Source organism: Kogia breviceps, chromosome 4 (genome assembly GCF_026419965.1).
Source record: "Kogia breviceps isolate mKogBre1 chromosome 4, mKogBre1 haplotype 1, whole genome shotgun sequence".
Lineage (NCBI taxonomy): Eukaryota > Metazoa > Chordata > Mammalia > Artiodactyla > Physeteridae > Kogia > Kogia breviceps.
In genome coordinates this window covers 139,850,170-139,866,215 of record NC_081313.1, presented here as the reverse complement: position 1 = coordinate 139,866,215, position 16,046 = coordinate 139,850,170, and the positions used below count along the sequence as shown (strand labels likewise).

The window sequence follows — 16,046 nt, the reverse complement described above, 5'->3', positions numbered from 1 at the left end:
ACCATCCTGCAGGCCCATGAACTGGGGGTGGCAGTGCCCTGCCTGGCAGAGCAGTTATGAGGATTTACAAAGTTATGTGTCTTCCATGGTGCCTGGTAGTCAATGGGCTCCACATGTGTTAGTGTCCTCTTGTAACTATTGGTAGCTGATGAACAACAGATCATTCTATAGTTCTATACACAGCAGAAATTGGCCTCTCAAGACACAACGCATCAAAACAGAAGTAGCAGTTTGAGGGTTTTGAGGATGCATCTGCAAACATTTGCCATGTGACCTGCCCAACAATCACAATCAGATTTGGGACGAGTCCATCCAGCCCAGCCACAATCCATTAAAAGAGAGCAGCTGCCTCACGTCCTTTCTCGGAGGGCTTTGCAGCTACCATGCAGAGATTGCTCAGACAGTGGCACCCACGTGAGCTCCTACAGGACAGAGGCCACACATTCTGCAGTCTGTTCCCCCAGCCCTTAACCCAGTGTCTGGGATAACCTCTCAGTAAATGTGTGCAGAACCCCAGGGAGGCTCTGGTGTAATGGAGAGACTAGGCCGGGATTCAAAGACCCAGATTCAGGTCTCCGCTGAGCTTGCTATCAGCCATGTGACTTTGGGGGTCACTTTTTCCTATGAGGCCTCAATGTCCCCAGCTGTGAAATGAGGGATTTTCACCTTACATGCTCGAAATCCCTTCCAGCTCCATATCCTCTACTAGCAGCAAAGCACTAAGCAACCTTTCCTCTTTTACTTTTCTCTTTTCTTCCCACTCCCCTCCTTTTTCTTCCTTCTTTCTTTCAGTCAGACAACAAATACTTCCTGCCATGTGCCAGACCCAGTGCCAAAAGCTGGGAACTCAATGGTGAGCAAGACAAATACAGAAAAAAGGTACTTAATATTTGCTGATTTACTGAATGCACTAAATGCCTAAGAATATTCAATTCTTACTTTGAAACTTTTGCTTTGACATACATGCTAAACATGCAGTTCTCATTACTCTCAACGATATGCCTGGAAGAAGTAAAGGAAGATCAGGTTGTACTAAACACTTAAGAGAAGGCCTTCAGTTCAGACATAAACAGCTACAATTACTATGTAGACAATTCAGGCTTAAACAGGTTTGGCTGAAATTGCTGAGTCAGTGCACCAGTTATCCAACCAAGACTGGCTGGTAGAAACTCTGTGACAAACTACTCCCATTCCAACTTTAAAAACATGTTTTAAAAAATTAAGCATACTGGTGCATGCACAGTTGTGATGGGGAAAATGACTTCCTCTTTAGAACTAGCTTAAGAGCGTAGCAATGGCCCGTGTGCACAGATGGAAACAAATTTGGGCCTGACAAGAAGACACAGATGATGATTCAATTCTATATGTAGTCTCTGTATCTGCCCCTTACAAGAGTAGGCCAGTCAGAAACTTAGATGTCTAGAAAATTCAACATTCATGTGTGAGGGTGAAGTGATCAGTCACTGCAGCCTTCCTTTACCTTTAGCCTAAAGGACATGTTAGCTCAGACAATATTCTGATTTATAAAAAAATTTCCCTGAAGAGTTGATTGGGGAAGTGATAGACATGAAGGGACTTTGGGATTTGGCCAGATGACGTAATGACAAGGATGTAATAACAAGGGTCACAAGTAAAACGGAGGAACGAGTGTCTGGTTAGTGCGTGAGGAACAGGTTGTGGTTAAAAAGAGACACTAATGGGCAAGTTTTCAAAACTCTCCTCATGTATTAGCCAGAGAACTTGATGACACATTAATTAAGAGGTTTGGTATTTTTAGAACTTCCTCATTTCTCAAATGCTTCATTCTAAATCATTTATGAAAATGAGCGTCACATTGTAAAGACACAATAAGCGATTTCAACCTTTGACACTTATGAAGAAACATCATGCTTACTGAGAGCCCACTGTGGGTACAATTTTATCTGAGTTTTTCCAACCTGAAGAGTATACTCGCCTTTAAATTCAGAAAACATCTAAAAGTATAGAAAAATGTCTATTTCTCAACTGATGACATCAATAGCAACTACTTATAAAACATCTCTCCCTGAAATAGGTCTTTATATAAAAACAAATTCAAAAGAGAGGGTCCTCATTCAAGCAGAGGAACCCAAAAATCTTGTTTCCTGATTGTAGGACTGGAAAATTTACATTTGCACATCAGCCCTGATTTCAGATTTGTGGTAATGCCACCGATATGAATTACAAATTCACATTTCAGAGACCTGTCAATCTAGGCATCTATACCTTAAAAAAAAAGAACAACCTATCAAAATCAAGTAAGAAAAAAATAGCTTGTCCTTAACATGTTTCCAAGGTACTGTATAAAGGAAAAAAGAACAAGAATTACTTCACAGAAATTTCTATTTCTTTTAGATCAAATTAATAAAGTCTCTCTCTCTTTTTTTTTTTTTTTTTTTTTTTGCGGTACGCGGGCCTCTCACTGTTGTGGCCTCTCCCGTTGCGGAGCACAGGCTCCGGACGCGCAGGCTCCGCGGCATGTGGGATCTTCCCGGACCAGAGCACGAACCCGCGTCCAATAAAGTCTCTTTTAATCACAGCCTTTAAAGATCCCAATAGTAGGAAGGCAAACATTTAATTCAGTAATTGAACATTTAACCTATCAAGGTGTGAATTGGGAAGCGGAGGTAGCACATACTATGACACAGCAGTAAATCTTAGGTACCAAAAAATTTAAAGGAAGTAGCACCAAAAGAGTAGGTATCATCAAGAAACTACATCATGTACTCACCCCAAATGGAATAATGAAGCATGCACTATCCAAAAACCATCACCATAATCCAACAGGTTCCAATGAGTCCCCTGAATCTACCTATTCCACGTATCAATGAATGTTTATGCTCTTATTTCCCTAACTCTACTGAATCAAGGAACTTTCATTCTTTTTCATTGTATTCTAGGTGAAAGGTAGGCAACTGTTACTCAGAATTCATTGGTCCTTTCAACATTTCATTGGTGGTCTCCTAAATCCACTAAAACACACGTGAGTGGGTGGGCAAAGCTGATGAGAGGGATGAGAGAGAAAGAAGAGGCAGTGACTCACAATGGCCTTTTGTAAGGTCTAATCTAAAACAGGTGAAACTGAGGGCTGCAATCTGGACAGGCATAAAAAGTCACTGTTCTGGGCTTCTCTGGTGGTGCAGTGGTTGAGAGTCTGCCTGCCGATGCAGGGGACACAGGTTCGTGCCCCGGTCCGGGAAGGTCCCACATACCGCGCAGCGGCTGGGCCCGTGAGCCATGGCCGCTATGCCTGCGGGTCCGGAGCTTCTGCTCTGCAACGGGAGAGGCCACAACAGTGAGAGGCCCGCATAACGCAAAAAAAAAAAAAAAAAAAGTCACTGTTTTATCCCCCACCTATACCCCTCTTCTTAAAAGAAAAACCTTAGATGTGTTTCCAGATCAAAGAGTAAAAACTGCAAACTACCCTTATATGAGAATCTGAACAGGTAGTAGGTAGTGTGGCCAGTTTCTAAACCTTGCTCAAGAAATACCACCCTCAGGGATCCAGGTTCAGACACAGCAACTGGGCCTGAGTCACAAATCAGGGCTGGGGACACCAGCTTTACTTACCACAACACAACTGTTTTTCTGAAATTACAGAATTACTCACTTTGGGAAGGGTTAAATATTACTATAAAAAGAAATATTCAAATACTTTTCTCATCATGTTAGAACAAAATATAAGCAGACTAACATTTTAGTGATGTTGGTGTATCTTTTTAGTCCAAATCTACTTATTTTCCTCCTTGCTAACAAACTGCCCCCTACCTCAAATAAGGTGATCACATAGAAAGTCTTGATATCAACCTCTTATAGGTTTGCTTTGCTATTTCTGTGGTCTGAGAAGATACCAGGGCTCACATTTGCAAAAGTAAATAAAAGGATCAAATGACACAATTATTATATTTTATTTAAAGGTTTTAAAGATAAGGGGCAGAGCTCACAAAAGTTACCTGAATCATTAAAAACCACAAAGTTGGAGAACTTTTTTTTAAGAGTGGATACCAAAATAGCTTTCAGGAAGAAGATAACCTATAAGTCTTTTAAATTGTTGAAGAAAGCAAAAGAAGGCTTAAGATATGAAAGATAAAAGTTATATTTATAAACATGCTAAAGAATACATTAAAAGAAACAAAAAAGAATGAGGAAAAATAAACTGTCTTAATCCTGTTATACATGAACATTGTTTCTATGGGACTCTACAGTCCACTTCAACCATATTCAAACAACAAAATCCCCTCACTGAAAGAGCTTCAACACTCCTTTGGAGTTGGCTATTACAGAATTTATCCTGCATATAGGGTATGCATAAAAAAAATCCTGGAGACTCAGAATATCTCAAACATGAAACTGTTTCTCTAAATTGCACTTATTGGTCGTGAATCCTGTAAAGGGGGGTCAACTACAACTTGAAGCTTGTCACCTTGCAGTGGGAAAGCAATCTGAAGCCAAAGGGCACTTTGCTATAGTTCATTCATGTGGCTCTGAGTGTATTCTATAAGCTTCTCCTCAATGCTAAGTATCTACTGAGAATTAAAAAGGAGATGAAACTTTCTAACCAATTCCAAGAATTCATGTAATAAAGGGTAATCATTACAGAGTTTATATAAACTCAGTTTTCTTAAAGCCACAGATTTTATTATAGAGAGGAGAAAGAAAATGGCATTAATAGATCAAGCACATGAATTCCAGAATACTGAGTTCCTTTTCCTCTTGCTTAACAACCAATTACATCCATGGACTGCAAAATTACAGCCACTGCAAAATTTTTAGTGTTTTGCATCTTGTCGAAGAAAGACCAATATTTTTGCCTGAGTGTCCCCTTAACCTTATGAGCTATTATTTTTTAACTTTCTATAAAATTTCTTTTCAAATAATTTATTAATTATAACAACTGGGAAGAGCAGTGTGAGGACCTGAATACTTCAGCCAAGCAGTGAAGGCAACAAACTTCCTTAAACCTGCTCTCCTGCCTGGATTTTTATATACTAAAATAACCTTTCTCCCTCACTTCTCCAGGGGTACCCAGAAGACAGTGGCATTTCTTGGCCCTCACAAGTCTCAGGTAGAATCTTCTCCATTCTTCAGTGTTCTGACAAAGGCCTCTGGACCTGTAGCTCATGCCTCTGGTAACTCAATCTTGTTCTCAATAAGAGAGATCTCCAGCACAGGTAAAAGTAGCTGAAAAGCATCCTGAATGTAGGAAGCACTGTTTGATGCCTATAAGGATGAGGATTGAAAAATAAGAAAAAGAAAATATTGCAGTCACTTAAAATATATTATAAGACAACAAAAAAACAAATTAATTTTTACAATCGAACTGAATCTGTAGCCTGGCAAATAAGAATATATACTTAACCATTTCACTAAACTTAGAGGGGAAAGAATGATCTAGCTCTTAAAATGATATGACAGCACCAAAAAAGAATGTCACCATTTTTGTCCAGCTTGCCCATTAGAATGATAGCCATTCTTTGGCATCTTGCTCAAATTCGGCATTCAAAGCTTATTTATTCCTTGACTGAATGGGTAGATCCTGTCACAGCATTTTAGTCAATTACTTAAAGAGGATTTCAGAAGGCTAAGAATCCTACATCAATAGGATTTCTAGTCCATTGTGATTGTTCTTCTTCCATGGACTCAACATAATCGGTGAACATGTGACAGGTGCTCACAAAAACAAGGAATACTGCTTTTAAAGGTGATAAAGTACAGATAGGTTTCTGTCTACTACAAGAGACATATGAAAAACTTGGAATCATTATGCTCAGAGTTTGCCAGACTTCATTTATATCTGACAAGTTCTGACTTTCCAGAAGAATAAGAGTTCATTACATTAAAATAAAAATGTATAATTTCAAGGACAACAGTGTTTCAAATCTGTAAGCAAGAACAACCAACTCAGAATAGCAAAAGGGTATCCATATCGTGAGTTTACCTTTTTTTGATTTATCAATGGCAAGAACCCCTATTTAAACTTCAGTGTGACATTTGATACCAAATTTTGCAGCCACAGAGACCTCACAGCACATCTAGTTAAATCTCTTATTTTGTATATAAAGATAACAAGATTGCCAAGAAGGTAAACGCCTGGTCCATGGTCATAGTGCAAATCAGGGGAGACCTAGGACAGGGCTGGGCTCCTGGTTTGCAAACTTCTTTCATCTCTACCACTCTGCCATCTACTAAATCATAAAACTTATTTTACTTTAATTGCTTAAGTGATCAGAATAATTTCCCTGACTATTAAAGGAAAACTATGCAGTTAAGGAAAGTCATTTTTTCAAAGGCAATTTTAAAAGAATCTAAAACTAAAGAAGTAACATTCTAGTGGCAAAAATATTTTTTTCAATTCATATTTAAAACCTAACTGATTATCAAATATATTTTCTCCTCTCAGACTTAGATAAATGTTTTAAACAAATCATCAAACATCTAAATTTTTGCACAATTAATTTACAAGATAGAGTTCTTTTTTTTATCTTTCACTTTTTCTGCCTTCTGCGGTTTTCTAATATAAATTTATTTATTTATTTATTTATTTTTGGCTGCATTGGGGCTTCATTGCTGCGTGTGGGCTTTCTCTAGTTGCGGCAAGCAGGGGCTTGCGGTGTGCAGTGTGCGGGCTTCTCCTTGCGGTGGCTTTTCTTGTTGTGGAACGTGGGCTCTAGGCATGCAGGCTTCAGTAGTTGCAGCACACAGGCTCAGTAGTTGTGGCTCGCGGGCTCTAGAGCACAGCTCAGTAATTGTGGCGCACAGGCTTATTAGTTGCTCTGCTTCCCAGACCAGGGCTCGAACCCATGTCCTCTGCATTGGACCAGGGCTCAGACCTGTGTCCCCTGCATTGGCAGGTGGATTCTTAACCACTGCACCACCAAGGAAGTCCCAAGATAGAGTTCTTAAATCATGGAAATCAGAAAGCATCATACATGGCAGCAATATAATCCATCCATGGACTTAAACCACCTACCTTCTTAAATCTAATGAACTGACACAGATTATGTAAATACAGGTAACTTTTTGACATAATAAAGCAAATTTCTGGTCAAGAAAATGACAAAATGTATTGTTTTCTTCTGTTTTGTAACTAATCTCCTCTGCATAAACCTTAGTCCTTTAAGGAGCAGTGCTAGCCTATTTGTAATTTTCAGCACATCATGTTTACTAGCTAGTCTCCAGAAGACGTTTCATTAATGAGAATTGTCCATTAATTACAAAAGGGTAGTGCTAAGTAATGACAGCCTACCACTTTTTCCTCTGCACTTTGCCTGGCACCTTCATCTTTATGGTTTGTAATTAATGAACAGGAAATATGATAAAATATACATCACTTTTGGTCATATCTGCATGAACACGGCTAAACTAGTGAAAAAAACAAAAAATAAAAAGTTAAAGAGTTATTAATACATAATGCCCTAGAAGTTGGAGACTTAACAAACAATTAGTACTACTAACCTCTAGAAATACTGCAGTGATTAATGGATTAAGGACGTCTGCCTTTTCCTTGACCTAGAACAAAGGATAACATGTTAAGCGGGCATAGCACATTAAAAAAACAATAGGTAAAGTATGATGATTGGCTCAAGATGGCGGAGTAGAAGGACATGCTCTCACTCCCTCTTTCAAGAGCACCAGAATCACAACTAACTGCTGAACAATCATCGACAGAAAGACACTGGAACTCACCAAAAAAGGCACCCCACATCAATGGGCTTCCCTGGTGGCGCAGTGGTTGAGAGTCCACCTGCCAATGCAGGGGACATGGGTTTGTGCCCCGGTCTGGGAAGATCCCACATGCCGCGGAGTGGCTGGGCCCGTGAGCCATGGCCGCTGAGCCTGCGTGTCCGGAGCCTGTGCTCCACAACGGGAGAGGCCACAAGAGTGAGAGGCCCGTGTACCGCAAAAAAAAAAAAATACCACACATCCAAAGACAAAGGAGAAGCCACAATGAGACAGTAGGAGGGGCACAATCACAATAAAATCAAATCCCATAACGGTTGGGTGGGTGACTCACAAACCAGAGAACATGTAACCACAGAAGTCCACCCACTGGAGTGAAAAGGTTCTGAGCCCCACGTCAGCCTTCCCAACCTGGGGGTCCAGCAATGGGAAGAGGAATTCCTAGAGAATGACACTTTGAAGGCTAGCGGGATTTGATTGCAGGACTTCAACAGGACTGGGGGAAACAGAGACTCCACTCCTGAAGGGCAGACACCAAGTAGTGTGCACATCGGGACCCAGGGGAAGGAGCAGTGACCCCATAGGAGACTGAACCAGACCTAACTGCTAGTGTTGGAGGGTCTCCTGCAGAGGTGGGGGGTGGCTCCCCATGAGGACAAGGACACTGGCAGCAGAAATTCTGGGAAATACTCCTTGGCGAGAGCCCTCCCAGAGCCCTCCATTAGCCCCACCAAAGAGCCCGGGTAGGCTCCAGTGTTGGGTCGCCTCTGGCCGAACAAACAACAGGGAGGGAACCCAGCCTCACCCATCAGCAGACATGCAGATTAAAGTTTTACTGAGCTCTGCCCACCAGAGCAACAGCCAGCTCTACCCACCACCAGTCCCTCCCATCAAGAAACTTGCACAAGCCTCTTAGATAGCCTCATCTACCAGAGGGCAGACAGCAGAAGCAAGAAGAACTACCATCCTGCAGCCCATGGCACAAAAACCACATTCACAGAAAGAGAGACAAGATGAAAAGTCAGAGGGCTATGTACCAGATGAAGGAACAAGATAAAACCCCAGAAGAACAATTAAATGAAGTGGAGATAGGCACCCTTCCAGGAACAGAATTCAGAATAATGATAGTGAAGATGATCCAGGACCTCGGAGGCCAAGATAGGAAGATGCAAGAAATGTTTAACAAAGACCTAGAAGAATTAAAGAACAAACAGACAGAGATGAACAACACAGTAACTGTAATGAAAAATACACTAGAAGGAATCAATAGCAGAATGACTGAGGCAGAAGAATGAATAAGTGACCTGGAAGACACTAAGGCGGGATTCACTGCTATGGAACAGAATAAAGAAAAAAGACTGAAATGAAGATGGCCTAAGAGACCTCTGGGACAACATTAAAAGCAACAACACTCACATTATAGGGGTCCCAGAAGGAGAAGAGAGAGAGAAACAACCCAAGAAAATATTTTAAGAGATTATAGTTGAAAACTTCCCTAACATGGGAAAGGAAATAGCCACCCAAGTCCAGGAAGCGCAGAGAGTCCCATACAGGATAAATCCAAGGAGAAACATGCCGAGACACATAGTAATCAAATAGGCAAAAAATAAAGACAAAGAAAAATTACTGAAAGCAGCAAGGGAAAATGACAAATAACATACAAGGGAACTCCCATAAGGTTAACAGCTGATTTCTCAGCAGAAACTCTACAAGCCAGAAGGGAGTGGCATGAGATATTTAAAGTGATGAAAGGGAAGAACCTACAAGCAAGATTACTGTACCTGGCAAAGATCTCATTCAGATTTGATGGAGAAATCAAAAGCTTTACAGACAAGCTAAAGCTAAGAGAATTCAGCACCACCAAACCAACTCTATAACAAATGCTAAAGGAACTTCTCTAAGTGGGAAACACAAGAGAAGAAAAGGACCTACAAAAACAAACCCAAAACAATTAAGAAAATGGTCATAGGAACATACATATAGATAATTACCTTAAATGTGTGAATGGATTAAATGCTCCAACCAAAAGACACAGGCTCACTGAATGGATACAAAAACAAGACCCATCTATATGCTGTCTATAAGATACCCATTTCAGACCTAGGGACACATACAGACTGAAAGTGATGGGATGCAAAAAGATATTCCATGCAAATGGAAATCAAAAGAAAGCTGGAGTAGCGATACTCATATCAGATAACATAGACTTTAAAATAAAGAATGTTACAAGAGACAAGGAAGAACACTACATAATGATCAAGGGATCAATCCAAAAAGAAGATATAACAATTATAAATAAATATGCACCCAACAATACATAAGGCAACTTCTAACAGTTATAAAAGAGGAAATCAACAGTAACACAGTAATAGTGGGGGATTTTAACAGCTTACTTACACCAATGGACAGATCATCCAAACAGAAAATTAGTAAGTAAACACATGCTTTAAATGATACAAGAGACCAAATAGATTTAATTGATATTTATAGGACATTCATTCCTAAAACAGCAGATTACACTTTCTTCTTAAGTGCGCATGGAACATTCTCCAGGATAGATCACACCTTGGGTCAGAAATCAAGCCTCAGTAAATTTAAGAAAATTGAAATCATATCAAGCATCTTTTCTGACCACAATGCAATGAGATTAGAAATCAGTCACAGGGGAAAAAAACGTAAAAAACACAAACACATGGAGGCTGAACAATACATTACTAAATAACCAAGAGATCACTGGAGAAATGAAAGAGGAAATCAAAAAATACTTAGAGACAAATGACAATGAAAACACGACAATCCAAAACCTATGGCATGGGGCTTCCCTGGTGGCGCAGTGGTTGAGAGTCCGCCTGCCGATGCAGGGGACACGGGTTCATGCCCCGGTCCGGGAGGATTCCACATGCTGCGGAGCAGCTAGCCTGTGAGCCATGGCAGCTGAGCCTGCGCGTCCAGAGCCTGTCCTCCGCAGAGGGAGAGGCCACAATGGTGAGAGGCCCGCGAACCATAAAAAACAAACAAACAAACAAACAAAAAAAACCCCAAAACCTATGGGATGCAGCAAAAACAGTTCTAAGAGGGATGTTTATAGCAATACAAGCCTAGCTCAAGAAACAAATCTCAGGTAAATAATCTAACCTTACACCTAAAGGAACAAGAGAAAGAAGAACAAACAAAACCCAAAGTTAACAGAAGGAAAGAAATCATAAAGATCAAAGCAGAAATAAATGAAATAGAAACAAAGAAAACAATAGCAAAGATCAATAAAACTAAAAGCTGGTTCTTTGAGAAGATAAAACAAAATTGATAAACATTAGCCAGACTCATCAAGAAAAAGAGGGAGAGGACTCAAATCAATAAACTTAGAAATGAAAAAGGAGACGTTATAACAGACACCGCAGAAACACAAAGCATCCTAAGAGACTACTACAAGCAATTCTATGCCAATAAAATCGACAACCTGGAAGAAATGGACAAATTCCTAGAAACATATAACCTTCCAAGACTGAACCAGGAAGAAATAGAAAATATGAACAGACCAATCACAAGTAATGAAATTGAAACTGTGATTAAAAATCTTTCAACAAACAAAAGTCCAGGACCAGATGGCTTCACAGGTGAATTTTATCAAACATTTCGAGAAGAGCTAACACCCATCCTTCTCAAACTCTTCCAAAAAATTGCAGAGGAACACTCCCAAACTCATTCTTTGAGGCCACCATCACCCTGATACCAAAACCAAAGATACTACAAAACAAGAAAATTATAGACCAGTATCACTGATGAATATAGATGCAAAAATCCTCAACAAAATACTAGCAAACAGATTCCGACAACACATTAAAAAGATCATACACCATGATCAAGTGGGATTTATCCCAGGGATGCAAGGATTCTTCAATATATGCAAACTGATCAATGCAGTACACTATATTAACAACCTGAAGAATAAAAACCATATGATCATCTCAATAGATGCAGAAAAACCTTTTCATAAAATTCAATACCCATTTATGACAAAAACTCTCCAGAAAGTGGGCATAGAGGAACCTATCTCAACATAATAAAGGCAATGCATGACAAACTCACAGCAAACATCATTCTCAATGGTGAAAAACCAAAAGCATGTCCTGTAAGATCAGGAACAAGACAAGGATGTCCACTCTCACCACTATTATTCAACATGGTTTTGGAAGTCCTAGCTACGGCAATCAAAGAAAAGAAATAAAAGGAATACAGATTGGAAAAGAAGTAAAACTGTCGCTGTTTGCACATGACATGACACTATACATAGAGAATCCTAAAGATGCCACCAGAAAACTACTAGAGCTAATTAATCAATTTGGTAAAGTTGCAGGATACAAAATTAATGCACAGAAGTCTCTTGTATTTCTATACACTAATGATGAAAAACCTGAAAGAAAATTAAGGAAACACTCCCATTTACCACTGCAACAAAAAGAATAAAATACCTACGAATAAACCTACCTAGGGAGACAAAAGACCTGCATGCAAAAAACTATAAGATGCTGATGAAAGAAATTAAAGATGATACAAACAGATGGAGAGGTATACCATGTCCTTGGACTGGAAGAATCAATATTGTGAAAATGCCTATATTACCCAAAACTATCTACAGATTCAATGCAATCCCTATCAAATTAGCAATGGCATTTTTTTACAGAACTAGAACAAAAAAATCTTAAAATTTCTATGGAGGCATAAAAGACCTTGAATAGCCAAAACAGTCTTGAAGGAAAAAAATCGGAGCTGGGGGAATCAGAGTCCCTGACTTCAGACTATACTACAAAGCTACAGTAATCAAGACAATATGGTACTGGCACAAAAACAGAAATATAGATCAATGGAACAGGACAGAAAGCCCAGAGATAAACCCATGCACCTATGGTCAACTAATCTACAACAAAGGAGGCAAGGATATACAATGGAGAAAAGACAGTCTCTTCAATAAGTGGTGGTGGGAAAACTGGACAGCTACAAGTAAAAGAATGAAATTAGAACACTCCTTAAACACCATACACAAAAATAAACTCAAAATGGATTACAGACCTAAATGGAAGACCAGACACTATAAAACTCTTAGAGGAAAACATAGGAAGAACACTCTTTGACATAAATCACAGCAAGACCTGTTTTGATCCACCTCCTAGAGTAATGGAAATAAAAACAAAAATAAACAAATGGGACCTAATGAAACTTCAAAGCTTTTGCAAAGAAAACTACAAACAAGATGAAAAGACAGCCATCAGAATGGGAGAAAATATTTGCAAATGAATTAGTGGACAAAGGATTAATCTCCCAAATATATAAACAGCTCATATAGGTCAATATTTAAAAAAAAACAACCCAATCCAAAAATGGGCAGAAGACCTAAATAGACATTTCTCCAAAGAAGACATACAGATGGCGAAGAAGCACATGAAAAGCTGCTCAATATCACTGATTATTAGAGAAATGCAAATCAAAACTACAATGATGTATCATCTCACACCAGTTAGAATGGGCATCATCAGAAAATCTACAAACAACAAATGCTGGAGAAAGTGTGGAGAAAAGGGAACCCTCTTGCACTGTTGGTGGGAATGTGAACTGATACAGCCACTATGCAGAACAGTATGGAGGTTCCTTAAAAAACTAAAGATAGAATTACCATATGACCCAGCAATCCTACTACTGGGCATATACCCAGGAAAACCATAATTCAAAAAGAGTCATGCACCCCAATGTTCATTGCAGCACTATTTACAATAGCCAGGTCATGGAAGCAACCTAAATGCCCATCGACAGATGAATGGATAAAGAAGATGTGGGGTGTATATATATATATATATATATATATATATTATACATACACACACACACACACACACACACACACACACACAATGGAATATTACTCAGCCATAAAAAGGAACGAAATTGGGTCATTTGTAGAGACGTCGATGAATCTAGAGACCATCATACAGAATGAAGTAAGTCAGAAAGAGAAAAACAAATATCGTATATTTACGCATATATGTGGAACCTAAAAAAATTGTACAGATGAATCGGTCTGTAGGGCAGAAATTGAGACACAAATGTAGAGAACAAACGTATGGACACCAAGGGGGGAAAGTGGCAGTGGGTGGGTGGGTGGTGGTGTGATGAACTGGGAGATTGGGATTGACATATATACACTAATATATATAAAATGGATAACTAATAAGAACTTGCTGTATAAAAAATAAGTTAAATAGAATTCAAAAATTCAAAAAAAAATAAAGTATGATCCCACTTTGAAACACACCCACACATACCCAAATATAAGCATAGAGAAAGTCTGGATCAGACTCAGGAATGGCTTTAAATTTCCTCCTTTATTTCCTTCTATCCAAATTGAGAGTGTACGGCCTTGTAGTTTTTACTAACTTTAAAAAGTATATTCATTTTGGAAGGGAGATAGAAATGGTATATTTGATCACAAAAACTTTAGAAAAATTTTAAAACATAATATACAGATATGAAACATGCGCTCAAAATACTCAACTGGTTTTTAAGATGGGCTGTTTGGAAAATGTGGAAACAAATAATGCAAAGTTAATACTTGCATGTGTTAGCACCTTAGAGTTGACTTGCTGGGTTAAAGTATCTTTATGAAACACATGGAAAACTTCAGTCTCAGAAGATTAACTTCAGGAAACCCAGAAGCTCTTTTAAAGAAAATACTGAGGAGAAGAGAAGCTATATCACAGAATTATCCCTTATAGGAAAAATCTAAACTCAAAGTGAGAAGAATTAATTTGGGCCATGCTCTTAACTAAAATAAATTTAAGGGCCCAGAATAACTTTGCTGTCACACTGACCCTTACACCCTTAACTATGAGCTGATTTTTTAAAATTGAGGTATAATTGACATACAACACTATACTAATTGCATATGTACAACCTAATGATTCGCTATCTGCATACATGGCAAAATGATGGTAATAAGACCAGTCAACATCCATCACCATGCACAGTGAAATAATTTTTTTTCTCATGATGACAACTTTTAAGATCTACTCTTAACTATAGGTATCATGCCATACATGACATTCCCAATGCTGTACATGCTGTACGTTATTTATTTTATAACTGGAAGTTTGTACCTTTTGATCCCCTTCACCCATTTCACCCAGCCCCCATCCTTTGCCTCTGGCAACCACCCATCTGTTCTCTGTATGTATGAGTTTGGTATACTACAAAGTGCTTTTTATTTGTCCATTTAAAATGCCCTTGATTTTATGCCAATTCATGATTACTGATGTCTGAATCATCTTCCATAGTTCACAGACCTTCAGTAAATTTTTACAATTCTTTAAAACAAAACAAAAAAACTTTAGCTTTAATTACAACTCTCCTACTGGCTGGCAACTGCAAAATATGAGAGTTGCCCTAGTCTAAGTAAGGCGCTACCCCTTAAAACTAGAATCCAACCTTGGGATTTTTATCTTATCAAGGTCTACATTCTCAGTACAGGTCTTGAGAGAGAGCAGCACAAAATATACTGAAGGCTGTATAAAAAAGAACAACAATGAGTTGCAAAATTCAGTTAGACATAGACAAACTGATCCTAAAATTCATATGGAAATGCATAGGGCCTCAAATAGACAAAAAAATCTTGAAAAAGAAGAACAAAGTTGGAAGACTTACACTTCTTGATTTCAAAACTTACTACAAAGCTACAGAAATCAAGACAGTATGGCAATGGCATAGGATACACACAGATCAATGGAACTGAAATAAGAGCCCAGAAACAAATCCCTATGACTATGGTTAATTGATCTTAGACAAAAAGGGCCAAGACAATTCAACAACGAGAAACTTTTCAACAAATGGTGCTGGGACAACTGGATATCCACATGCAAAAAAAATGTTGGGCCCCTACCTCACACCATACACAAAAATTAACTCAAAATATATAATAGACATAAACATAAGAGCTGCAACATAAAACTTAGAAAAAAACATAAGTAAATCCTCATGATCTTGGGTGAGGCAATGATTCTTTATTATTTTTTTTTTATTTATTTTTATTATTATTTTTTTTTTGCGGTATGTGGGCCTCTCACTGTTGTGGCCTCTCCCGTTGCGGAGCACAGGCTCCGGACACGCAGGCCCAGCGGCCATGGCTCACGGGCCTAGCCGCGGATCTTCCCGGACCAGGGCACAAACCCGTGTCTCCTGCATCGTAGGCGGATTCTCAACCACTGCGCCACCAGGGAAGCCCGCAATGATTCTTTAGATACAATACCAAAAGAACAAGTGATAAAAGAGAATATTGACAAGTTGGACTCTATCACTATTCACTA

General features: G+C 38.9%; 1 protein-coding gene across 2 annotated transcripts in view; it reads right to left on the bottom strand.

Moving 5' to 3' along the window:
- Positions 1 to 4,090: 4,090 nt before the first annotated feature.
- FAM114A2 (family with sequence similarity 114 member A2) overlaps positions 4,091 to 16,046 on the bottom strand; it is a 38,696-nt gene continuing 26,740 nt past the window's right edge. For both annotated transcript variants that reach the window (XM_059062940.2, XM_067032024.1), the window contains 2 exons: positions 7,474 to 7,527; positions 4,091 to 5,238 (listed from right to left, as the gene is read on the bottom strand). In XM_059062940.2, coding sequence (XP_058918923.1) covers positions 5,137 to 5,238; positions 7,474 to 7,527 — 156 coding nt within the window. In that variant the 3' untranslated portion in view covers positions 4,091 to 5,136. The remainder of the gene's footprint in view (positions 5,239 to 7,473; positions 7,528 to 16,046) is intronic.